Raw genomic sequence first — 26,908 nt, forward strand, 5'->3', positions numbered from 1 at the left:
CAGACCTCCCTCCTGTCTGGGTTTGTGCTGCTGTTTTGGTTGGTGTAGGACAGCCCAGAGAGCTGGTAAGGAGATCTGAGGTTTAGGTGTGTCTGCTTCATATGGGCTGGGCTCTCCTTATTCACCAAGTAAGTCTGACTGAGGCACATGCTTTCTTCCTGTGTCGGGAGTGACTCAGGTACAGGAGCTGATAAAACCACCTGAGAAGAGAAAGCGAAGCACACTGGAAAGCCAGCTGCAAGCTCACTGCTCTGCTCTGGTGTATTGTGTATTCATGCCTGGATCCCCAGAAATGACTTTGCACTGGCTGCTAACCCTGAGCTGCCTCTGTGTCTCTCTCTTCCTGCCTGCAGCCATCGGTACCAACAGAAGAGAAGGTGAGGCTTACATGATTAGATCTTCCTGCTTCAGTTTAGAAAACTGATTCCACTTACAATTTTTTTTTTTTAATTCTGCACTGGGTGAAGGGTACTTCAAATGACCTTAACTGCTACAGAGCCCCTAGGTGAGACCACACCAAGCTGTGAGATCTCACTCCCCTTCTCCTGGGATTTCTCAGAGACGCTTGTGGATGGGCGTGATAATGTTTTGGTTGGGAATAAACACTTGATACTGTACTATTATCTGGATTTCCTCAGAACTTAAACATCACAGGAATGCTGCATTGGTTCATCAGGACCACTGGTAGCCCAGATTATTCTGGGACCCTCTTTAAATAACTTACTGGCGTGTAACTACTTTCTTTAAAGACTCTCTATTTGAGAGAGATTTGGGTCTGAACATGCTAATTACACTATGCTGTATTGTGTTAATATAGCACTTTTAGTAGCCCAAAGTGTATGTTGCTAAGCCAATGCATGAACTGGAAGAAGAGAGCCTTTTTTGGTTTAGTAACACTTACAGAATTCAGATCTTGTGGAGATTTGCCTTTCAAAATGTTTTGTGTTAGACCAGGTCTGCACACCCAGTGTTTGCAGCTTTCTGGTGAACACATGTACAGTTATCTGTTGTGACACCACACAACTAGTGTTTTTATATGTTGTGAGATACTCTGTATGATGGTGTTTGGTTATATATCTATACATGTTTGAATGGGTGATTGTGACCGGTACTGTGACAGTGCAACTATTTATGTGTGCGGCTGTATGACGGTGTGACACCTTGCCTGTATAGTATGTTTTGCTACATTGCATTGTATTGCATGTATGGTTACAGAGTGTGTATTGACAGTAGTAGGGTCTTCATAGACCGTGCAAGCTGGTCTGACCTTATGGCTATTGCTGCTACTATGTATCATAACCCATGATAGTGTCACACCATTGTATAGGTGTGTTTGTGACTGACTTGAATGTGTGTTGTAGGCAATGACATGCCACAAAGTTTGTTTATAGATATTTGCTTAACACTGTAAGTTTGAGGGCAGCATCTGTGACTACGTTGATAAAGGCGTGCTGCTGTGTATACTTCATATTTGCCTAAATGTATTTTGTTAGAGTTTAATACATTTTAAATTTTAGTGGCTTGGAAGTAGGGTCTATAATTTCAATTATTTTTAATGTAAACACACCAAGAGATGATAGAAAAAGTAAAGGAAGAAGTATTGAAAACAATCCTGTTTTGCAAAAACAGATCTGATTTATGTAAGGTGCAGCACTAATCAGATTATTAAAACACATATAATTATATCTGAAATGAAATCTCTTAATAAATCATCATAGTTTCTCTTCCCTTTTCCTGCAGTAAATGAATCTGTGTAGTCAGACGTTCAGTTTATGTGGACTTTGAACTTATTATTCGCACTTGGTATAGAGTGACAACCAATGGCAAATTATTGACAGGCTCTTATTGAGCAGGATTAATCTATTACAAACTTCCTGAATCAGTTAATCAAAAATAGCTCAATTTTAATGTTGTTTGTACTCTCTCCTGCACTCACCAACCAGCCATGTCCTCGCAATTAATACACTTTGGTTTACAACTGAACTATTTAAATCAGATTAGCTAAATATGAAATCTCATTTAGTTACAGAAGATCAGAGGCTGGTTTTTCAAACTGCTCAGCAAAACCCGTTGTAATAGATGTGTATGTTGTGATGTAGGCAGGTGTGTGACACTAAAAGTTTCCTGATGTAGGCAGTGTGTCATTCAATGAGTGCATGCGTGGTTGTCAGCATGGCATTGTTTATAATTATTTGGGCATGGAAGGCTGTGCACTAGCATGAAACAATTTTTTCCATGTGCCATTATATGTGATGGTGCGAGCTGTGTGTCACTTGTGGCGTGCGTGTCTTTTTCGGTTGGCTGTGGATTTATACACATTTGCCTCTACCCCTGCAGGTATTGGTGCCAGAGAGGGAGATCTAGGTTTACCTGTGCCTTGCGTCTGTTAAAGGCTGGTTCTCAAGCGTTTCTGGTGAGAGAAACATCCTTGGATGTATCAGGACCGTGGTGGAGTCAGATGTGTGGGGCTCAGCAGTGTTTGTTGTCCCCTTCAAGTGGGGAGAGTTTGGCACATGGATTGTAGGTGCTCTCATTATTCGGAGGCGAGAGAGGCTTTGGCAGCTGGAAGGGAGACTGAGAGAGTGCTGGATACCGGTGTGTGTTTCTGGGGCTGAAGGAATGGGTTGGATTTGGGTGCTAGCTGGCAAGGGTTGAGCCCACAGGTTCATCTTGCTGTGATGGGGTGGAGGAGGTGGCATGCTGGGCTGGGGCCCTGAGAAATACAGAGCTCTGTGCAGTTGGCACATGCCATGGGCTGGCCTCCCTAGTGCTTCCTCCTCTGACATTTAACTGTAGGAACGAATGGGTGGGTGTTTGGGGCTCACTGACCAGCAAAGACAGCCACCCCCGGTCTGCGCCTTTCCGCCTGACAGGGATTCCTCTGCACTCTCCTCTGGGATGTACAGACCCTGCCAGGTTCCCAGGGCTCATACTGCAGTAATGAGCTCTTCAGGCTGGCCTAGAGATCTCAGACTCAGGCCTTTTCCTGGCAGAGGCCTGGGAAGCTCCACTGGCTCGGCACAGTGCTTTGTGTGCCACTTGGAAACTAGACAAGAGGGACATCTCTGCCATGTCTCCTCAGCTCTGTCTTTGTGTTTGTCCAGCCCCAGACAGAGTGATGTGCGTAGGAAAAGCAGGGTCAGGCCAGAAGAGGCATCATCCTGCAACATCACACTCCCCTCCTCTGCTCCTCCCAGGAAGCACTGACGCAAAATACATTCAATGTGGGAATTGCAGAGCCCCGGAGAGCCCGTAGGGGAGAAATACTGACGGCCTGGAGGAACAAGGCAGCCTGCTGAACTCCATGAATACTGTTGCCCCTTTTCGACCCGAGCGGCTAGTCAAAGTTCGGGGCCCTGGGGACGTTCCGTTTGGAAGTAGAAATTGATGGAGTCTGGGATTTTCTTTGGTGCAGTTTTGTTCATTTGCAAGGTACAAAGCCCCGCTTCTCTGAACGCAGGAGGAACTAGGGACAAAAGGAGCAGTTTCCTAGCTTACAGTCCCAAGCCGCTTTAGCCAGGACCTGACCCAAAAGCGCTCTCGCTTTCTCCTGAGTCATGCTGTGCTCATGGGCTCCTGCTTGGCTTTCTTCCTCCTCTGAGCCTCTCTGTCTCCAGCTTGTCTTTTTTACACACACGTGCACATGGCCCCCTCCCCAAAAGCCCCCTGTCTTCTCAGGGTCTGTCTACACTGCAATTAGACACCTGCAACTGGCCAGTGCCAGCTGACTTGGGCTCATGGGGCTCAGGTAAGGGGCTGTTTAACTGAGGTGTAGACGTTTGGGCTTGGATTGGAGCCTCGGCTCTAGGACCCTGTGAGGTGGGAGAGTCCCAGCGCTCATGCTGCAGCCTGAGCCCAAACATCTACATCACAATTAAACAGCCCCTTAGCCCAAGTCAGCTGGCAGGGGCCAGCAGCAGGTGTCCAATTGCAGTGCAGACCATACCCTCAGTCCAGAACTCCTGGGTGGGCTCACAATCCTCTTTTCTCTTGGGCCAGGGAGGGGCTTCCCCTTAACTTGTCCTGACAGTTATGCTAATTGAAGGGTGCGTTCACACCCAATCTCAAAGCGGTTTGTGTTTCAAGCAGCCCCCAGTCTCTCTCAGCATAGCAATGCCACAGTGCCTACAGCTGAGTGCAGGGCAGTGACATGAGTTATGGTTTAGCTCATTACAATGAAATAAATAGTATTGCCAAGCCACGACTCTGACTTCTTGTGGGCAGAGGCAGACTGGTGATGCTGCTGCTGCTGCTGATTGATGCAAGATGTGATCAGTTCATGGAGGCAAGCAAGATTTTCTGCTCTCCCATGCTTGACGAGTGATCAACACGGCTAAGACTTCAGGGGAGAAAGGAACTTCTTTCCCTATTTCGGGACCCAGTTTGGGCTCCCTGTCAGCTCTGTGGTGATGAGGAGGAATTCCAGGCTTTGGCAGACTTTCAGTGACCCGTGCGCATGTCTGATGGCACAAAACTTTGTGGACTTCGGTGTCATTCGCCTAGAGCAGGCACAATCCAGTGAAGAGTCTGTTGTGGAGATGGCAGTCCAGCGGTGAATTCTAGCTGCATTGAACTGACCGTCTGCTGGTTTTATTAATCTCCTAGAAGAAACAAATAGGAAAAGAAGATTGCCTGTGGATTCAGCCATCTCCATGGGACCTTACACGGAAAGGGGAGAGGTTATGGTTGTCATGGAAGATTTATTACATTTAAATGTGTTGGTTCCCAGGTGCTGAAGAGACTCTTTGCATGCTGATTTGGTCTGTAACGTTGCCAGCCTCATTCTTCACTACAGCTGAAATGTGAGTTGCACAGACTCAGGACCAACCCTATTTTCCTCTAAGGGCTGGTCTGCACTACAAAGTTAAGTCTGTTCAACTACATCGCTCAGGGCTGTGAAAAATTCCACACCCCGTGTGTTGTAATCGAGCCGACCTAAGCCCCAGAGTAGACGCTGCAAGGTCAACAGCAGAATTCTTCTGAGACCCTAGCCACCGCCTCTTGGAGTGGTGGGTTTACTACAGCAGTGGAAGAACTTCACTGTGCCACTATAGCATTCCTATATAGCATATAGCTACACCCTTCTTTATACATGAATTTAAGAATACAACAATGGTAGGGAGCCCAGGGCTTGCCCGTCTTCTGCTCCCGCCCTCCAGAAGCTGGAGTCATGATCAGAACAGCAGGCGAGAGTTTCTCCCTCTGTATGGTATCAGGGATGCTTTGAGAATGAGGTTTTGCTGGGCACGTACTCTGGACCCCCCCATCTTGGCACAGCATTAAAGAACCCCAGCTGTTCTATCTGCAGGCCTCACCTTTTCCGAACAGCTGGAGAATTCAGTTTTCCCAAGGTAGGGCCTCTCAGCACCAGATAGGAAAGAGCTTTTCCACTGTAAATCCCCTTCTTCCCTCAGCCCTCAAACACAGCATCGCATTATTGACTCAGACAGTTTAGGGTTTTTTTTAAACTTAATCTGCTTTAGCTGTCCTGGGCAGAGGCTCCTGGGGAAAGCCCAGCAGTAGGAACGAACACTCAGTCCAGTATGGGACACCACTTCAGTTAATAATGCATTAGCCCAATCTATTGCCCTGGGCCAAGGCTATAGATGTCGCCCCCAGCATACTCCATGCGAAGGCAAGATGTGAAAATGTGCCCTGCTCTTATCCCCATAGGATGTGCTGACACCAGTTTAACAATCTGGCCAAACTTCTGGGATATGCAAAAGCTTCTTGGATGCTGTGCCCACGTGATCAGACAGCATTAAGCCGGCCACAGTGAACCACACAAGGGAGTCAAATGAGAATGGAAACCTGTTGAGAAAAATCTGGCTCAAGGAACCACTTCTGTGGCTCTGGAACAGACTAGTCTCCCAGTGGCAGGATTGCAAGTAGAGAATTATGTTACTGGAGTGGACCGAACTTGGATGGCGTATTCATTATGTTAGCAGCCCTGGCTGATGTATGTGAATGTGTTTGTCTGCCATGCACGTTAATGGTGCATGGGCGAGGATGTCTGTGTGTGTTTGGGGGGGGGGCGCTGGGCACTGTATGTCTAGGTGGTGGGAGTAAAGGGCTAGCCCAGCACGGTGGGTCACAAATGTGAACAACATTTTTAAAGGAAGAGGACAATGGGTCTAATTCCTAAGTAAAAATCTGAGTGCTAAAATACCAGGGGAGAGTTAGGTCTGCTCCCTGCAGCTGTGCTGGAGGGCAAGCAGGTTCCTAGGAGCCTTTCCCTGGCATGCTGCCCATCCTGGGGCTGGGGAGCACAACCACCAGGTGGCGATGGGGAGTGAGCACTGCCAGCAGCACTCAGCAGCCCAGGGATGGAGGGCAGAGGCTATCCCCTTCTGCAGCGTGGATGGCTCTGTGTCTCGAGGCAGATGTTAGCACTCAACGGAAGTGGAAAATGGCAACCATGTGTTACCCATCCTCACTCTATGCACCAGATTGCTGCTTGCTCTGGAATTCCCCCGATCAGTGTCTCTCCTTTCCTAAGCAAGAGATTTCTTCTTTGTTCTGTTCTCAAGCTTCTCTCTGTCTCCCTCTCTCTTGTTTGTCTTAGGAAACTTTCCCTGGTTTCCCTCTTTCCAGTGTCTCCCTTTTCCTTTGCCCTTCTGCATTTTGTCTCCATTTGTAAAGTGAGGTTAGCGCTGGTAGAAGATGCTGGATTAACAGCCTGGGAAACTCAGCTTCTTGGTCTAGATGAGGTGCAGCAGGTCAGACTTCCCTAGCAGGCACAATCTCTACAAGGGCAGCTCACCCCAATGGCCCATTCAGTCCTTGGCCTCTCTGATACAAGGTGGCCAGTGATTAGCAGGATTTTTCTAATGTAGACACTTGGATGCTAGAAGCTGAGATGTTACAATTTCCAAACAGTTTGCAGATGGGGATGATTTTGAGCCAGTGACCTAGAGCAGTCTGCATCCAATTCTCCACATCTTCCCCACGTTCTAAACTTTTGCTAAATTGCTCCTCTCTTCCTGTCTCTCTGTTCTCAGCCCGTCTGTTCTTTTGACAACATCTTTGTCCTCCCACTGACCAAATGTCACCTGTAGTTGCTAAGGCCCTGTCCTTTCAACTGCCTCCTAAAGGGGACTTTGGCCCTACAGCTGAGTTTCTCTTTTTAAAAAATTGTGGTACTGAAAAATGAGCTGTGTCTAGACATGCCTGGGTGTGCCATGTACGTGAAAGCAATTCTGGTGCCTTGAAGAGAATAATGTAATTCTCTTCAGTTGTAACCCTTCTGCCAGGTGGAGTCGGCAACAACAAGGGCTGGGTTCAATATCCAGGGTCCCTCTTAATAATACAACACAGAACTGGCTCGAGTCCCCACCCAGTAATCTGGGAAAATTAAACACCACCCCTTGGCGCCTCTAAGAGGCAACGCTTCCCCTCTTGTGAGCACTGAGTCTGTAGGGCAGAGAAAACTTTTACTACAAAGGGGAAAGGAACCTGGCATTAATTTAGGGAAAAACCACAACCATGATTCAAACACATCTGACCACGAGCAAAACTCCCACCCCAGAGTACATTGGGCAGTGTCCTTTGCCTCCGTTTTTCACCTTGCGTGTAAAAATCCAACAAACTAATGTCTCTTACCTTTAACACGTCACTCCCCTCTCCCTCCAGTGCCTCCCACTCCCAGCTGCTGTCCTTGGGCAGTGGAGACCCAGCATTCAGAGATGCATTCATGTGAGTTCACCTCCCATCTGGAGGGGGAAGGAATGTCAAGCAATACCTTCCTTGCCGCTGCCACCGCAACGAGCTCACAGTTCACACCGTGTCACTGCTGCACAATTGTTCATTCTGCTGCTGTCATTTGTTGTGCCACCGTTCACTCCACCGCACCATCATCTGCTCCATCACCAATGGCCCTGTGCTGTCACCTTCTGCTGCCATCTGCTTCTCTACTGTGACCTCTGCAAATCGGTCTCTTGAGGTTCCACCCAGGTCCCAGTGATATTTCAGCTCTCAGTGTGGGTACCTCACTGCTAGTGCAGGCTGGACAGTCTCATCTGTGGAAAGGCTGTCCCACAGCACTTAGACCTGATTACTGGTGATTTCAGCTCTAGTGATCACTTAACAAAACAAAAGACTCTCTATGGAGCCTAATTAGCTCTGTTTTTAAACAGAGGAGGGGGTAGGTTAAATGGCATCCAGGAGTCTTAGGCAGAACCCACACTTCCAGGCAGGAACACCTGTCTCCCCCCCCCCCCCCCCCCCCCCCCCACTCCACTGGGATCTATGATTCACTGTAATGAAATGTTGTTACCTTTATTGTATGAATAAAGGGCAGCAGAACTGTACTTAGCCTGTCCAGACTGAGGGGGTCACCCTCAACTGAACTGAACTCACTAACAGGGGCTTTGGATGCCAGATCCCAGTGGAGAGTGTGTGTGTGTGTGTGTGGGGGGGGGAGACAGGTGTTCCTGCCTGGAAGTGTGGGTTCTGCCTCATTGCCCCTGCTTTTAAGTTTAATTTTTTTTATTAAAACTAATGTTAAAATTGTCAAATACACAGGTTAAGGAAAGCGTGTCTATACGTCTTACTAAAGTGATTTGTAACCCAACAGCAGCCAAAATTGATCACTCGGGCAACACATATGCTCTGTCTGCTGTATACCTAGGCAGGGTAGGTGTGCTCATATACATACAGTCTGGTCCTGAAGCCTTTTCTCCCCAGCTCGTGGCTAGCTGTCAGGGAAGAGCTCCTTCAGAGCTTGCTTACACAGCAATAGAAAAGTTCTCAAGCAGCATCCCAGGTAGGCTATTCAGACAATCCATTCTCTGAAGATCTGTTCCTTAGAGGAAAGCCAGATTTACACTTGGAAGGATCTGCTGGTATAACGATACTGATATATTGTACCAGCAAAGCTCTCTTCCTGTGGATGCAGCTTATATTGGCAAAGGGTTTATTAGAGCTAGCCAGCCAGAGAGTGATGGGGGGAACTTGTGTCATCCTGTACAGGAGAGATGCTCAAATGTTATTACTAAATGTCTCTAGCTCGACTCAGCTCATCCTACAGGTTTTTGTGTCTGGGGGAGATGAGTGTTCAAGACTGGAAGGCGGTGCAAGTTATTCACAGGCCCAGAGAGAGGCTGTCACACCTATCTGCGTGTGGAAGTGGGGAACATGCAGGGGGTGGTAGGTACATGTGGCTCTGACAGTGAGCACAGATTTGCAAGAGATCTTAGTAAGAAACCCTTCTGAGCTCTGGAATCTTGTTCTGAAGGAGTCACGGAGAAACGAGGCAGGTAGGGACAGCGTGAAGGGAAACAGAAAATTACATGTGAAAGAGCATACAGTTACAGACACGTTGCAAGTGATGTCAGTGTCCTCTCTTCAAAGACTGCAGTGGGGTGGGAGGTGCTCTGCACATCACAGGATCTGGCTCTTTATCCCTGGCTGAAGAGATTTCTTTGCTTGAAGGGGTTTTGCATGTGAAAATGCCGGAGAACTAGTTGCAACATTACATTAATGATATGGAGTGTTTGCCAACAATTACCACATTTGATACGTAAACCAGGGGATATCTGCTGTCTCCAATGCTGCAGCATCCCTGGCTGGGGACATAGCGGCACTGGGGTTCCCCAGGCTACAGCTGTCCCCCTCGCTCCCACCGTGGTCCATGTACTGTTGCATATTGAGTTGGACTCCGCCACACAGAATCAGTGGCTGAGTTGAAGCAAGGAGGAGGTGAGTCTGGCAGGATAGAGGCAGGTCTCAGCACTGAGATGCTGCTGAGTGCAATCAGCAGGGAGCAGCAATTAAAGGGCGCATGCTGCTGTGTGGTGGAGAGGGTGAGATCAGCTCTGGTTGGTTTGGCAGCGCTAGCAGGCCCAGGGTTTGGCTGATGTGTGCGGCTGTCTCAGGTGTTTGGAATTCTGGTCATGTCTGAACCTGGTGGTGTGCGCTGGCAGCCAGCTGGGGCAAACGTACAGCTGCTGCTGCCAGGGGCTCCCAGGATTCCTACTGCTAATCTCCGATCACAGGAGTGTTTGGATGCTGATGGGCGTGAGAGTGCAGGGAACCATTTCTGAACACACCATTCTTCCCAGCTGTCCTTATTGGGTGATCTCCCTGTTAACCAGCACACTCGGACATGCAGTCCAGCTGTGCCCCGGCCTCAGCCCAGTTTCCTGTTGCACCCAATGCTCCCCCTGCAGCAGCAGGCCCTGGCCAGTGGCTGCAATAGGTCTGCAAGCTGTTCCAAGGGGCAGGGCAGCCTTATGAAGCAGTTGCCCTGTGGGCGTCCCTGCGCACTGGTATCAGTAACCTAACAGACGCACTGCCAGCCGCTGCCCTGGATTCTCATCAAGTTTGGAAGAGCTTATCCAGACTCTTCCTGTTTTGTGGGCCTGGGGATAGTCGTAGAGTGACATCATTGCCGCATAGTGACAGATTCCCAGCTCGGCGGGTGTTCGTCTGTCCAGCGCGCTGCGTTCTGTGTGGGCTCTTTCCCTCTCTTCTCTTTCCCCTTTGGTTTGGTTCCTTATTTCTGAGCCTTCACCCCACATAAAGCACTGAACAAACATGACCTATTACTTTCTGTTGCAGATGACTTTGTGCTGGACGTATTTCTGCCATTTTCCCCTTTGTTTCATTGTAAATGGTGATGCTCCCCCCACCCTTTGTATAGACACAAAAGATTAGATCAATTAGATGAGATTCATTTTCCCTTTGCCCTAAATACCTGTCACTTGTGCTCTCTCAGGAAGTCTGGACAATGGGACACAGCCACAGCTGGTATAAACCTGCATCACTCCACTGACATACAAGGAGCGACTCCAATTCACAGAGGCTCAGAATCTGTCTGTGTGTGTGATTGGTGGTCAAATACAGCCAAACCGAAGGGCGGGGTGGGGGGGAATATTTCTTTTAAATCTGTTGCGATCCCAGCCCAACAGCACTCTGTACCGTGAGCGCTGCTGTGGTGTCAGACTTTCAGAAGTGACTAACAGACTTTGGCCTCCTACAAAATCTAGCCTCAGGATTTTGCTTTCTTAAGAAAACTTATGGTGGTTCCTGAGAGTCCAAATCACCAAAAGAACCCAGCATACCTCACACCAATTGGCATAAATCAGGGTGGCCAAACCCGAGCTCATGAGCCACATGGGGCTCTTTTACAGTTAAAATGTGGCTCGCAGAGCCCCCCCACATCCCCATCCCATTCTCCACCTACATCCTGGGGCTGGGGGAGCTTAGGGCTTCTGCCCTGTGGTAGGGTGGTGGGGCCTAGTGGCTTCTGCCCTGCTGGGAGGGCAGGTTTCGGGCCTTCAACCGCTCCTGCTGAAGCCCCGAGCCCTGGCTGGCACACCCAGCTCTCAAACTTCTGAAGATTATCGTATGCAGCTCAGAGGGTCAGTAAGTTTGGCCACCCCTGGCATAAACTAAGGACACGAATGGCTGGATGATAGAGGTCCATTAGGGTTGCCAACTCTCCAGGGCTGTCCTGGAGTCTCCAGGAATTAAAGATTAATCTTTAATTACCGATTGTGTCAGGTGATGAAACCTCCAGGAATACGTCCAACCAAAATTGGCAACCCTACGGTCCGTTCAGGTCAAGGTTGGGGCATGTTAGTGGGACAATGCACTGCCCGTACTATGCGTGTTTTCTGACTAAACAGAGGGCTTTGATATCCACAATTCTCAGGCTGGCACCCTTTACCGGCACTACATTTGCACATGAAAACTTAACCTCCAAACCTGATTCCTTCTGAGTAAGAGCTACTGGGGTCCCTCTGTTTAACTGTGGCCATGTCCTCTGCTCTTTCAGTCTGTGACTGCAATGGGAAGTCCAGTCAGTGCATCTTTGACAGGGACCTGCTCCGAGAAACAGGAAATGGGTACCGTTGCCTCAACTGCATCGACAACACAGATGGCGTTCACTGCGAGAGGTGCAAGGAGGAGTTCTATCGCCAGCGGGATGGAGAAAGCTGTCTGCCCTGTAACTGCAACCCCAGAGGTACCTGAGCAGCTAGATGGGGACACAGGAGGAGGTGGGGGGCGCTTCAGAGGGAAGAAGGGATTGCCCCGAGGGAGGGGGCCTGGGCTAGAAGTGATCAAATCCAACAGCTGTCTTGGAGCTGCTATGTATTGCCAATTAAAATAATTCCTGCCTGATTCTGGTGGATTAAATTGAATGGATCCTTAGCCATGTCTCTCCCAAACTCTATCTGTTATGGTGAGTGCTGGCCGGGTTGTGGGAAGAAGGGACAGTTTGCCCTGGGCCCCCCTTTTGAGAGGGCCCCCAAACTGAGTGGCACTGAGACCTAGCACACGGGGATGCAGCACCACTCGGGTTTGGAGGGTGACCAGGCCACACCTGAGTGATGCTGTGACTCTGCACGTCAGGTCACAAAGCCCCTCCATCGTAATATCATGACTTAGGGGCTGCCAGGCCAAACCTGAGTGGTGCTGTGCCCCGTGTGCCAGGATGCAATACCCGTGCGACAGGAGCTGCTGCTGCAGGGTGAGTGCAGGGTGTGGTGGCTCAATTTCAGATTTTGCCCCCGGCCCCTGAAAAGCTCTGTGCGGCCAGACGCTGCTGGGATGGTCATGCTGCCAGAGTCCCCGTTGTCATCAGCACAGCAATGCTCTGAGATAGCTCATGCTGCTGAAATCCTACCTTAGGATGTGTACAGTGTCACTGCACTAACAACTTCCTTGCTAACCCTTTCCAGAGGGAGAGAGAGGGGGAAGGAGTGGGTCCCACCTATCTCAGCAAGCTGTGTCTTGCAACCGCTGCCCTCCCTGCAGTGCCTTTCCCTTGTAACATTTTAATAATATGGTATCATAACCCTGGAGGCCAGCGTGAGGCGTTCTGTGGGCATGGCTCACAGATAGCAAATGTTCTAAATTAGTTCATCTGAGCACATCCAAGCCAGCTCCGTTCAAGTCTGGCGAATGAATATGAGCTCTTGCCAGTTCAGGTCCAGCAGATCTAGAGAAATTTGTGGTTCAGAGGGTTCAGAACAATCCAGAAGAACCCATGCTGCAGAAGCTCAGCCTTAGGTGGGCTGCCGTCACAATGTGATGACTTAGATGGCACTAATTCATTGTTCGCTTCAGGCTGGGTTTGCTGAACTTTGTGGCTAAAACCTGAATTGGAATCTAAACCTCTGCCATGGATTAAGAGACTGCAGATGGAGAAAGAAGGGTTTAGTGAGAGCAGCTCAGCCTTACAAGGCACTTAACCTTTGCGAAAAAACACATAGCCCGGGGTTAGGTTGCTACTCAGTGAGTCATGCAAGTTCATCACCCTTTAGAAATGTCATTGAGAACGTAGATCTGAGGGAAAGCTTTGGGGTTTGGCTCCGGGACAGACCTGGCATTCAAGGAGCATGCAAGATAGCAGGCTGCCTAATAGAGTGAGACCGGAGCTATTGGCTTCACCATCCCCTCTTCTCTTTACCATCTGCACTATGTTAAAGGCTCTCTGTCATTTTTAGTGAGTGGTATACCCTAAAGCCAAGACTGTCAGGAAGCACAGGCATATCCTGTGAGTGGCAGGAGTAGGGGATGTAGACCCATGTGCTAAATTGCATTAGTCATTGCATGCACCACTTCTGCACTCTGCGCAGTATTCCATCTCTGCTGCACAGGCACTTCGAGTATTCCAAACCTCTGAGCAGCTCCAAACAGCTGCCGGTTCTTAAACTCAGCCTGCCGCCGAAATATGTCCTTCATGGCCGCTTTTAACTGTCACGCTTGCTCTCAGCCTGCCAGGCCACTAGGAGTGGAACCTGTCCCCACTCTGTTAAAGGTTTGAACTCAGCAGGTTGAGGGTGATCAAAAGGTGGGGCCATCTGATTGCTGTTCAGAGGTCTGTATGAAATGCATTTGCTGGCCTTTGTCCAGATCCCAGGGGACAGGTATGCACATCACAAAAGATCTTAGCCAAAGCCCTAGACCTCACTGAGCCTTGAGCCAGGTCCACAGCTGCCACCACATTTTGAAGTAATTGGCGTTCTCGCAAGAGACTGAGGATTGACTGAGCCATAGAGGTGTAAGCATAGTTCTGTTCCCAAGTGTGAAGTACCATGTCTGGGGGTGGGCGGCAATGTACAGATGCTCACCAGGCTGCTGTACCTGTTCTGTGGATAAATAGAAGACTTCAGTCACCAAAGTTACTGTAGCCTGCTACCTCTCCCCAGCACTGCCACTTTAAAAGAGGAAATAATAAATAAACCACACACAGCGTAAATGCCCTCGATGCTGTTTATGGCGCACTGACCCATGGCAGCTCATTCTTGTGACAAGAGATGGGCTTAATGGCTTTGATGTCCTGGAGGGAATCCCAGCAGAGGTGTTCGCCTTGTTGCAGTGATTACATGGCAGGGATGTCTGTTGCTTGTCTAGTTCTGGTGGTAATAGCCAATTATCTGTGCACAGAAAATACCTGCATTTCTTAAATGCTACAGATGCGCTGTACATGTCAATGAAGCTCTGCACACGTCCATTGTCCACAAACACAGAAATCAAGTCGTCTTTAGAACCATTCATTAATACTGAATAGAAGTGCACAGAGGTTTTCTTCTGTGTGTCGGTTGGTTTAAATTCTAGGACTGAAAATATCGACTTCTCTTTGGATCGTTCCCAAGTACTGCATTCTAACAGGAATGGAAACCAGTGCATGAGAGCACACTGTGAATATGGCAGTGTGAATATGAATCTGTTCTCTACTGTAGTCTGTCTCCCTGTCACTCAGGCAGGAAGGGCAGCAGGTTAGCTGGAAATAGAGACAGCCAGTTCAGGAAGATGGTGTGACTTGATGTTGTTGGCCAAATAGGGCCCGTTTCCCCCCGGAGCTTACCTAATTACACCAAGGAGGCACGGAGAGACAAAAAGACGGGTACCAGGTCCTTTATTGATCAGTCAGCTGAGTGGGTGAGCTCTCATCGGCTCATGCCAGAGGGGAGAGACACATTTCATGGCCGCAATCGGCCCTTTTTATAAGCAGTAACAAACAACTCAGCCGCGTCATTATGCTGACCTATAGATAACAGGTTACACAGGATACATATATTATTTTGGGGAGGGGGGATACAAGAGACATCTGTTGCAGATACATTTGTCATTTTGAAGGGAAAACAAGGTACATCCCTTGACCCTTTGCACTAAATACCTTGGGGATGTCTGGAGACACAGCTGCATATACTTGTAAGCCAAGTGAGCCAATTAGCAAATAGCTGACATGATTAAATGCAAGGCTAAATACTTTATTTAGATCTTTAGGCCTTTTCCATCAGCAAGAGGCCGGCATCTTTTAAATCTATTACAGAGAACCAGCTGTGGTTCTTGGGGACTTGGCCCAAGATAGTATGGGGGTTTCAGATAGGCCCAGAGCAAAAGAGCTTCATCGACACTTTGGCCTTCCACTCTCCCGAGTTACCTGGTAGCTATGCCTAGTGGACCCCAACAATGTCATGTGGGCAAGCGTGGGCAACAATCCTGGTCCAGATCCTCAGCTGGTATAAAATTGGTGCAGCTGCATTGAAGTCAATGGAATTACATCAATTTACATCAGTTTATGATCTGACTCAGATGAAACAATTCTGGGATTACCTGGTGTTGTGTGGTGGTGTTGAGGTTATTGTAGGACAAGAGGATCTTTGTCCCTTAAGAGTCCACCAGCTCCTACCACTTTTTATTCTTTGCCTGAAGTCATAATCTTTTGCGTGGGACGTCATAACAATTTCCACAGCAAGAACTGATATATCACGCACACGCTGTGACCTCATGGGTAGAGCCCTGCGCGGATACAAAATTTATGTCAGCATCCAATCCGCGATCCACAAGCATGGTCTGCGGATATAAAGCGGATAGTCGCAGATTTGCAGGGGTTTAGATATAAAATTTGGATCTGCATCCATCCACGATCCGCAAACATGATCTATGGATAGCCGCAGATTTGCAGGGCTCTACTCCTGGTGGAAATTAGCAGCAGGGGCAATGGAGATATTAAAATGAAAGCACCTGCCTTCAGCCAGTTACCTTGGATATCCCCAATATGGGGGAATTGACTATACAATAGTACAGGGGTGGCCAAACTGTGGCTTGGGAGCCACATACAGCTCATTTACAGTTAGTGTGGCTCACGGCGTCCCCATGTCTCCCCCCCACACACACATTATCCACCTACTAGACTGGGGGCGGGGGGGTTGGGGGGAAGCTCAGGACCTCTGCCTTGCTGCGGCGTGGTAGGGTAGGTGCTTCTGCCCAGCAGGGAGGGGATTCTCAGGGCTTCTGCCCAGCAGGGAGTAGGGTCTCAGGGCTTCAGCAGGAGCGGGGCTGAAGCCCTGAGCCCTAGCAAGTGTGCCCCAGTTCTCGAACTTCTGAAGATTGTCATATACAGCTTGGAGGGTCAGTAAGTTTGGCCACTCCTGCAATAGTATATGATAAATAGTGAGATTTGTCTCAAATTAGATTTTTCCCCCCTCATATTTTTCCTAAGGGCCCCAGTGGGTGTTAAATTCCTTCAGGAGTGTTCTCAACCCGAGATAACCAGAGACAACACAGTGACGGTGAGACTATTGAATTCTCTGCTTCTCCTGTTCCCATAGGCTCTCTTGGCCTGCAGTGTGATAACTACGGCCGGTGCAGCTGCAAACCCGGGGTGATGGGCGATAAGTGTGACCGGTGCCAGCCGGGGTTCCATTCCTTCTCAGAGACTGGGTGCCAGGCAGGCGGACAAGTGTCGTAAGTACCTGATACAAGCTATGCAGGCTGGACTGTCCTTTCCAGAGCTTTGCAAGCCTTTGTGTGGAGCCTGTGGTGACTGGAGACAGTTTATTGATGGGCACTGTGCACAGGTAGCATGGTATGGTAGTTTCATTCCCTCTTCCTAGTGATGGGATACGAGGCATAGGCCTCTCTCTGATCCTTATTCCTAACACGGTGGCCATTGCCATTCTAGAAGTGGCCATGAGGACAGAAAGTGAAGTGCTCATTAATAACACTCCAGTGCACCTCCATGCAGAGCTCACGCCCTAATGTGTCCCCATCCCAGAGGTGAAACACGCCATATCTTCACAGACTCTGGCAGTTCACGTCCTGCAGTTGCTTATCTACTCTTATCCCGACTCATCTGGAGTACTGAAACTCTAAGACAACACATTCAAAGCTGATGGAAAGAGATGCTTGGACACAGTGCACAATTAAGCCGTGGAACTCTCTGCCACATGATATTGCAGAAGCCACAAATTTAAGTGTTCAAAAAAGTGTAGTTATTTATTTGCACAATGAGAACATGAACAGTTACAATAAACAAATAAAACAAAACAAACCCTGCCTACAGGTGTGCCGCATATCACTTAGCATAATGGAGTGCCGGTCTTGAGTCCTGTGGCACTACCACATGCAAATAAATAAAACAGGGACATAATGGCTCATGTTCCTAGGCACAACCCAGACTTGAAGAGACAGGAGTTAGGAAGAAACTGCCCCCATGGACAGGTTAGTCCAGAATGATCTTTATGGGGTTTCTTGTGACTTCCTCTCACATGTCTGGTGCTGGCTACTGTCAGAGACAGGGTGCTGGACCTCAGATCTAATCCAATGTGGAGAGTTCTCAACCTGGAGGTGTGAACAAATATCAGGAGCAGTGACCAGTCTGCTGTGTCTATATTATTAAGCAGGAGGGGGTCCCTGCTAGATGGGGGCAAGGCTGAGAACCACTGCATTATAGCAATTCCTGTTTCTAATACATCACTGTGTACCACCGCTGGTGGGCCGACCAGGCTGGACCATGTACTTGCTGTGTATACTGAGCTGTTTACATATGCCCACGGCGGTGATTGAGCTGAACTGGAAATCAATCCAGGACACTTTCTTTCCTTCTCAGGAGTGCTCAGTGTGACTGCGATCCAGCTGGTAGTGCGGGGCATTGTGTTTCAGGTCACTGCGTCTGCAAGGCAAGTGTCTCGGGAGAGCGATGTGACAGGTACGTGCATGAGCCCTTTGCTTCTACAGATCAGGCTTTAAAGGTCCCCTTCCAAATACAGACCGCAGACCCAAAGGGCTCTGCTGATTAGCATGTGGCTCGGGGGGCGGGAGGGGGAGGAAGTGGGGGTGTGAGCCACCGCCACAGGCTGCGATCTCTAGTCCCAAAGCCTGTTGCCCCTCATGTTTCCCAGAGCCCGGCTATGCCCTTTGCCCTCAGGCTGTAGTGCCAGACCTTTTGTTTTCAAGGGACTGCCACTGGGCCCAAAGCCTTGTGTGGTTCCCATTGGCCTTTCCCTTTGTGAGGATACCCAGTATCTCTCTGCCCGGGTGCCAGGTCACAGAATAACCTGGAGGCATGGCAATAGCATCACCTGCCACAAACAGGAGCAGGGCACTGACTGAGCAGCAGAGCCTAAGAAAATCCCCTAATGTGTGTGTCAAAAAGTGCCTCTGGACGCGTTCTTCAAAGCCAGTTGCACCATCACACACCCAGCAGGGAGCTATTATTCCTCCCAGCCCTCTGGAGCAGAGCCATGTCCAGGCAGGTGAAGCTGCATAGCAAGATCCACCCCAGAGCTGCTACAGTACATTCCTCGGGTACGTGCTGTGCTCTAAAGCTGCTCCCTTGCCCGGGACAGAGAAGGGCAGAGGGCTGGTGGGGGAGTCTGCTCCAGAGGTGGTGAATCACACTTATTTATGAAGCCTTTACACAGGGGCCAGTTTTCGCAAGTGCTTAGCACCCACAAGTGGAGCCAGAGAGCTCAGCACCCAGCATGTGCTTTAGAAATTCTGGTCCTTAATGGGGGTTCTTGAGCTCTTTAATATACAGCCTATGTTGGGCCTTTGGGAAGGAAACTCCTTGTGGCTTTTTAGCAGCTGTTTGGACAATGGCTGGTTGGTGCTGGGGGAGGGGTTGTGGTGGAGGAGCTGTGAGAGAACTTGCACACGGCTAGTTTGAAATACCTTCTCTGCAGCTCAGTTGTTCCTGGCACTATTGAGCGCAAAAGGACAGCGAGTGACCCTCTGGCTGTAACCTCTGCTCAGAGAGAGATGCACGTGCTGACAGCCACACTCAGAGCCATCAGCTTTCAGGTGGCCAGTGGGTGCTTTGTGCTGGTTGGGTTTCATGGGTGTGTACAGGGAGGCTCACCCAATAAGCAGGTGAGGTGGTGCACACTGTGTGTGACACCAGGTGTTCTGTGCTGATGTGAAATGTACCGTAAAGCCCAGTGGATTGATGCATTCTCTTTTGCAGGTGCAAGCAGGGCTACTATCATCTGGATGCAAGAAACCCCGAGGGATGTTCCCAGTGCTTCTGTTATGGCCACTCCGCCATGTGCACCAGTGCAGAAAATTACAACATCCATAAAATCACTTCCACCTTCCAGCAAGGTAAAACCTCCCTCCCACCCCCATCCCTATCTTTGTATTACTGCATTACCTTCCCATAGTGTTTGCACCTTTGTGTACACTGCCTGCTGGGAGGTGTGGCTCTGTTACCTCCTGCTCTACGGTGTGTGTGAATCTTCCTTTCACATGATGTTCCCTCGTGGGGATGGAGAGATTGAAAACCATCCTGCTAGACCAACCTATCCCACAGTGACCAGTTCTCAGTGATTGCTCAGCCTCCTTTCCAGCCAGCCGGCTCTCTTCATTCATTCCATGGCATGCCTGATGAATTTTTCCTCCTTTTGTGGACACGTGTTTTACTTAAGTGCATGGAGAGCAGCACTTGAGACAAATGCAGATATTCAGCTTTCTACTCATGGTTGCCATTGTCACCTATCAGATATGCATTGCGCTGTGGGGGGAGGGCAGCCAGTCGTTTGTTTTTAAAGAAATCAGTGGGCCAGATCCCCAGCTGGGGAAATCAGCACACTACACAGACATACACCTGCCGAGGATCTGTCGCAGGGTGTGTATTTATTAAATAGCAGGAGATGTTTATTCGGAGTAGTTTCTAATTCAGTTGTGTGTCACCTTTGATTTCATCAGAGCACCATGTGGCTAGCAGTTCTGATCTCACAGCTGCTCAAGCTTCCCTTTACAGCATTTACTCATGGACTGATTTGCAGATCATAGAAAGCCATATCTGAGAACACAAAGTCCATCTAATTCCATCTTCCTGCTCTTTGGCACGTGATCCCTGCTGTGAGCAAGGATATCTCCAGTCAGAGACAGCTAGCGTACGAAGAACTTGACTGGTGACTGTGGTCAAGGTGGTCACTAATGTACGGCGTGAGGAAATGGGTAGCGCTGGCCAGAATGCTGCCCTGGGGAGAGGCAAGGGAGAGTGGAAGTGTGCAGGGCAGAAATGATTGATTACAAATGACCTTCTGACTGCCTTTCCTTTGCTTCCGTTTGCTGGCTCTGATGGCTGCAAACTGTTTTATTTTCCCTTCTAGATGCTGAGGGCTGGAGAGGAGTGTATGTGAATGGGTCCCCTGTACAGCTCCAGTGGTCTCCCCGCCATCGGGATGTGTTTGTTACATCCAGGAGATCAGAGCCCACCTATTTCCTGGCGCCCGGTATGGAAGTGTGCGGAATGTGGGAGACAAGTGTAGGGAAGCAGCCAAAGGAGGAAGCGCTATATAATGAAACTGAGCTCTGCAAAGCTGCGCTCAGTGCGTAGCATAGACGTGATCTCACAGACCCCTCTCCTTCATGCTGCTGTGCTCGAACCCAGTCACGCCTGGGAAATCTAGCTAGAAAAACACCCTAGAATAATACAGACTTGCTCAGTCTCACGCCACCTGCTGGCTTGCTGTTGCTGTGATTGGATAATTAATACTGATTGACAGAGGGGGGGCTTCCCTTTTTCATGACTCTGTGGTGGGGGATATTGGTTTTTGAGAGGAAGAGGGAGTTTGCCAATTGCACTGCGGAAGGAGTGGGTTTCCTGGTGTTCATCTACTGGCTCTCCCTGTCTCTGGCATGATCTTGTGAGCTAGCAGGGCCTGACATGAAGGAAGAGAGGTGGGGCCTAGACAGCCCTTTCTGGTCTGGGAATCATAGAATATCAGGGTTGGAAGGAACCTCGAGAGGTCATCTAGTCCAATCCCCTGCTCAAAGCAGGACCAATTCCCAACTAAATCATCTCAGCCAGGGCTTTGTCAAGCCTGACCTTAAAAACCTCTAAGGATGGAGATTCCACCACCTCCCTAGGTAACCCATTCCAGTGCTTCACCACCCTCCTAGTGAAAAAGTTTTTCCTAATATCCAACCTAAACCTCCCCCACTGCAACTTGAGACCATTACATTTGATGGAGAGAGGGCAGGCAGTAATGCAGGGGGGATGTGGGAGTGTTTTTCAAATATGAGGGAGTTTGGATGCTCTTTACCAGGGCTTGGAGTGAGTTTCAGCAGCAGAGGGTTGGACTGGATCAGGGCACTTGCCACTGAAGAGCCGGTAAATGCCGGATCCCCAGATTAATCACTCAGGCTGGTGGTGGGCATCACAGCAGACGGGATACTGGGACCTTCCGAAGTGTGGGCTCCTGGGTAGCCCCATGCGTGGCATGTGCCTGGGGCCAGCCCCAGGAATTAAGACTTCCTAATGGAAGGATTTGACCCTTTAACCTTCTCCCTCTGGGTCTCTTATGTCCCTTCACAGCCAGATTTCTTGGGAATCAGCAGGTGAGCTACGGCCAGACCCTGTCCTTTGATTATCGCATGGACCGAGGGGGTCGTCGTCCTTCTCCCCGGGATGTGGTCCTGGAAGGAGCTGGCCTACGAGTCACCGCCTCCCTCCTGCCTCATGGGAAGATGCTGCCCTGCGGCATCAGCAAGACATATACGTTCAGGTAAAACAGGAGGATGTTGGGGCACTCTCAGCGACTGCAGAGCAGCTGCCTAGTGACCCAATGCCAAAGATGTGCCATAATCACTGAGGTTTCTGGATAGTCTAGCTGCCAGACCCACCCTAACCAGATAGATTCCCTGTGCTCTAGTGTGTTGGACCCTTCACAACCAGGGGAGGCTGCAGTTCAGTTCCCAGTGCATGAGACTATCCATCCCTGGGGAGGCTGTGAGGCCTGGTACTTAGTCTGTTGGACCCCAGGCCTTCCATAAGCAAGAGAGGCTGGAGTTGTTGATTCCCAGTGTGCTAGCGAGTCGGTCTATCTGCAGTGGTGAGGGTGCCACTCCTGTTCGTAGCTTGGGCTGGATGGGTTCCCTGCCACTGCAGCTCACCCTGTTTCTTGCCTCAAGGTGCCGTGGGGTTGACGACTCCAGTGGCAGGTAAGGAGGAATCATTGGTGTCCTTCTATCAAGGCTCCATGCTGGGCTTTGTCCCATGTCAATAACGCTCTGCAAGGGGCTAATCATCAGCGCCCAGGTTCTTTCTGTTCCGGTGGGAGTTTGGAGAGAGCCAACAGCAAGACGCTCTTCCATTTTATTCCTTGTTTCTCAATTTCTTTCACTTCCGTTATGCAGACTGGACGAGCACCCGCGCAGTGGATGGAGCCCCAAGCTGAGTTACTTTGAGTATCGCAGGTTACTTGGAAACCTGACGGCCCTTTGGATCCGAGCCACGTATGGAGAATACAGTGAGTGTGGGGGAGGGCTGGGACCTGGGGAGAGCATCACGTAGCACTTGTCATCTTCAAAACACTGTATTAAGCCTCACAGCACTCCTGCAAGGTGGGTAAATCTTGCACGCCACTTACAGATGGGAAAACTGAGGCACAGACCAGTTAAGTGACTTGTCCAAGGCCATGCAATGAGTCAGTGGCAGAGTTGGGAACAGGAGAGCCTCCACTCCGAGTTCCTTGCATAACCACTACACACATTCTCTGGTATGAGTGCAGTGTGCCCAGAAAACACCCGCTAGTCTCTGGTACAGACACAGTCTTTAGCATGCCTGTTGACATGGCCCCGGGGAGGAGTTCAGGGTGCAGCTGCTGGCTGTAAATGTAATGTGTTGTCTCCTCTATCAGGCACTGGGTACATTGATAATGTCACCCTGGTTTCTGCACAGCCGACCTCTGGAGCCCCAGCGCCCTGGGTGGAACGATGTGTGTGTCCTGCTGGCTATCAGGGGCAGTTCTGTGAACATTGTGCTCCTGGGTACAAGAGAGACGCTTCCAACCTTGGGCCTTTCAGCACTTGTGTGCTGTGTAACTGCCAGGGGGGAGGAAACTGCGATCCAGACACTGGTAAGGAAAACCACAACCATAGCCAGGGACTGCTGGGTGCTGCCAGGGGTGCCTGTGCACTGTGGATAGAACTGAGGGAAGGGAGGTGTCGCTGCATGACGGGTACCAGGGGTATAGGTGAGGGTGCTGGGTGATAGGAATGCCATCAGGCGAACCACTCCCAGAAATATAGGCAGGACAGTTTTGTGTTGAAAAATGCAGTTTCGTCAAAATCTTAATGCTTGGTGGGAACCTCTCAATTTCGATTAAACTTTCAACAGGGAAAATCTTGTTTCGTTTTGATGTTGAACCGTTTTGTTTGGACTTTTATATGCTATTAAAACATGAATTTTAATAGTAGATATGATGTACCTATATTTAATATTTTAAAATAAAAACCCACATGGAATCAATTGAAATTATAAAGCCAAAGCTTTTTTACATTATCAAAGCGTCATATTTTTCCCTAGTTGAAACGGTGCATTTCAACAGTCCTGAATTTGAAGTTTTCAGAATTTTTGTTCTGCGGGAAGTTTTAAAATTGAGGCTCTTCATTCCAATTCAGAATGCAAACCGAGTTTGGAATGTCACGAAATTCCAGCAGAACGGAAATTCCATTCTCCCAACCAGCTTTTGTCGTGTGGCTGCAGAGGATAAAACTGGGTGATGGGCAAGGTGCTGGGTACCAGGAAAAAGTGCTGGATTCTGGGCAATGGTGTCAAGTGCCTGGTACACATGTCTGTGTCTTGATCAGGAATGTCTTATGCTCCATGAAGCTCTCTGTGTTCTGTCTAGGTGCAGAACTCTGATTGTTACAGTCAGTTCTAAGGGCTGGACTTACACTTACATAGCCTGAGTGTTTAGCCCTGAGAGCTAGCTGTCTAGATATGGAGCATCATAACATGATAGCCTGTTATTGACTGGAGGAGTGAATGTTGCCCCAAGTTACGAAGGACTGTGTTGAGTTATGGAGGAATGGTGCCAAGTCACACACATGCTGCAGAGGGGTTGCCAAGTTATAACAAATGGTGCCAGGCTACAGGTGGTAGTGTTGGGTTCTGAGGAATTGTGCTAGGTGGGTCACGGCTCAGTTACAGGCAGGTGCTGTCTCACATGGGATGGCGCAGGCGGTAGGAGGTGGCCTGGGGTTATGAGGAAGGATCTTTTCTTGCATGTACAGTGGCAGTGCCAGGCTGTTGTGGCCTGCACCAGAATACAGGAACCACGCCAGGCCACATCTGCACTGGCTGTTGATACCTTTTTGTGTCTTTCCCAGGAGACTGTTATTCAGGAGATGAAAACATGGACCCCAATACCAGCTGTCCATTTGGTTTCTACAGGGACCCCTGGAATCCGCAGAGCTGCCAGCTGTGCCCTTGCAGAAATGGCCAGGGCTGCTCAGTGGCGCCAGGGAGAAAGGAAGTCATTTGCAATAATTGCCCTCTGGGAGTCACTGGTAATGGCCTCCCTCTGGTTTATCTGGAGATTTGTTTCCTTTCTAGGGTCCTTCCAGTCTCCTGCAGGATAGGAAAGGGTGGTGTTGAGAGAGTTACCCTGTCCTTTTCCATTGACTATTACATGTATTCCCAGAGAATGCCCAAAGATCTCTCCCTAGCCCCTGGTTAGTTCAGAGTGGGGTTGTGATGGCTGCAGTGTGATTGTGTCCGTACAGCCTGGCTATCAGATCTGCCCCCCACTCTGCCTCTCTGTTATTCTTTATTCTATGTATTCCCAGTAGCACGGAGCAGCCCCAGCTGAGATCAGGACCCTGTTGTGCTAGCTGCTGTACACGTGCACAGTGAGAGACAGACCCTGCCCCTAGAGTGCTCACACTGAAAAGACCAGGCTGGCAAAGGGGGGTGTGGGGGGAAAGAGGCACAGTGAGATGAAGTGCCTGGGTCAAGGTCACACAGCAGGGCAGTGGCAGAGCCAAGAGCAGATCCCAGGTCTCCTCAGTCCCAGTGCAGTGCCCCTGTAGGTCAGAACAGGCTCCCTCTCAAGATACCACTGCCTACGGTTCCTTCCTATCCCTGGAGAGAGATTGTCGCTCCCCTTCTTGCCCCTTATCTGGGATGGAGGGTGACTTGCTTTCTGGGATGTTTTGGGTCAAAGGCTCAATGGAGCTAAATCCATTTGTCCTAACTGTACGGGGAGGGTGAGTTCCCCTCCCCGAGAACGGAGCCGAGATTGTGAAATTCATTGCCCAGCAGGGCGTAGTGCCTGAGTCCCCCGGCAGTAGGGAGAGGGCAGTGTTAGATGGGGTTTGGCCACTGCTTTGGGGCCCTGTAGTTCTGGAGTGTAACTGGCCTCTGTCTTGTTTGTGTCTCCCTCCCCAGGTGCTAACTGTGAACTCTGTGCTGATGGCTATTTTGGAGACCCCTTGGGCGACAATGGCCGTGTGAGACCCTGCCAGCCCTGCCACTGTAACAATAATGTCGATCCCGGTGCTGTGGGGAACTGTGACCGGCTGACGGGTGAATGCTTGAAATGCCTCTACAACACAGCTGGCTTCTCCTGTGACCAGTGCAGGGGCGGGTTCTTTGGGAACCCCTTAGCCCTCAACCCAGCAGAGAAGTGTCAAGGTAGGAGTGTAAGCCGGAGTGTGCGCCTGTGTGAGTGCGTCTGCACTGGAGAGTGCCTGCGAGTAAACATGTCCCTGTGTGTGTATATGAGTATCAAGGCTGGGCATGTAAGTCCCACATCGGGTAAAGCCTCCAACAGTATCTGGATAAACCCCGGGCTGGCCTCTGGAGAAATCTGGGAGGTGCCAGGACCTGAGACCCATCCAAGCAATGTCATGTCCAAGCACTGGTCCTACTGATCTGATACCTGGATAGCAGAGGGCTCAGGGTTCAACAGGAACCCAAGACCATAGATGCCCAGCCCCACTTGAAGGGGGGGTTGGTTGCTGCAGAAGGGTGGGGGCAGGTGGGGATGCTGAGGTGGTGAGGGCCGGCCCTGCTTGCTCTGTGTTCTGAGGGACAGCAGGGCAGTCTCTTGAATTCAAACAGGAGAGGCTGTGAATGGAGGGTAGCCCATATATCGGGCATTGAGGGACATGGGCCCACCAGACATTCACTACAGGATACGGTGGAAGCTGTGCTTTCAACTCCTGTATCTGAAGGGAGAAAGGTCATACTTTATCCCCCCCACCCCTCCGGCGGGCCATAGAGGAGATGGTGATGGGTAGATGCAGCATAGGCCATGTCTACCCAGACCACTGGGGAAGGGCTCTCTTTTCACCTTCCCTGTGGAGACTTCTGCCCTCCCCATTAGGCCCTGGCTAAATGTAATTAAAGCCTAATATTTCTGAGTTTGTTTTCCTGTTTACCCTTTTCATAAGCCTTTCCAGCCCTTCATGGAGCCATTTGTGAGGCCACAAGAACACAAGCTCCAGTGTTCTCGTGATGTTCCATCCATCTCTCCAGGAGCTGAAATACCAGGAGGAGACCAGAATCTTGTGATGTCTCAGGCCCCACAAATGGCTTCCTGAAGCCTTACAAAAGCCTGTGAGGAATGTAAAAGCAAATACAAATACTGGACCCAATGCACACTCCCGCTGAACAAGTCTGCCCTGGAGAATGTGCACGTTTGCCTCAATGAGGCTAAGAGTGTGATCCCTATGCGGGGGGTGAGGGGCGACAGAGAGAGCTGCTGCTATGTGAGAATGCAACTTCCATGATGCATAAAAAGTGACCGTTAATTTGCAGTTTGACTCCAGTGCTTTGCTTGATTTCTGGATGGCTCAAGTTAAGACTTGGGCGCTTCCCAGAGGCGTTGATTTGTGTCTGCATATGGGGAGTTTCCATCAGCAGGGCACCGCT

General features: G+C 49.8%; 1 protein-coding gene across 1 annotated transcript in view; it reads left to right on the forward strand.

The window, feature by feature from the left end:
- The first annotated feature begins 274 nt into the window (after positions 1 to 274).
- Positions 275 to 26,908, forward strand: part of LOC113407475 (laminin subunit gamma-2-like) — a 37,108-nt gene continuing 10,474 nt past the window's right edge. The window contains exons 1-11 of the mRNA XM_026656043.1: positions 275 to 377; positions 11,780 to 11,968; positions 16,569 to 16,704; positions 17,849 to 17,947; positions 19,205 to 19,341; positions 20,355 to 20,477; positions 21,563 to 21,752; positions 22,384 to 22,496; positions 22,887 to 23,105; positions 24,361 to 24,540; positions 25,421 to 25,666. Of these exons, the coding sequence (XP_026511828.1) occupies positions 275 to 377; positions 11,780 to 11,968; positions 16,569 to 16,704; positions 17,849 to 17,947; positions 19,205 to 19,341; positions 20,355 to 20,477; positions 21,563 to 21,752; positions 22,384 to 22,496; positions 22,887 to 23,105; positions 24,361 to 24,540; positions 25,421 to 25,666 (1,735 nt within the window). The remainder of the gene's footprint in view (positions 378 to 11,779; positions 11,969 to 16,568; positions 16,705 to 17,848; positions 17,948 to 19,204; positions 19,342 to 20,354; positions 20,478 to 21,562; positions 21,753 to 22,383; positions 22,497 to 22,886; positions 23,106 to 24,360; positions 24,541 to 25,420; positions 25,667 to 26,908) is intronic.

Source organism: Terrapene carolina, unplaced genomic scaffold, assembly GCF_002925995.2.
Source record: "Terrapene carolina triunguis isolate 2854851 unplaced genomic scaffold, T_m_triunguis-2.0 Scaffold211, whole genome shotgun sequence".
In the NCBI taxonomy this organism is placed as follows: Eukaryota; Metazoa; Chordata; order Testudines; family Emydidae; genus Terrapene; species Terrapene triunguis.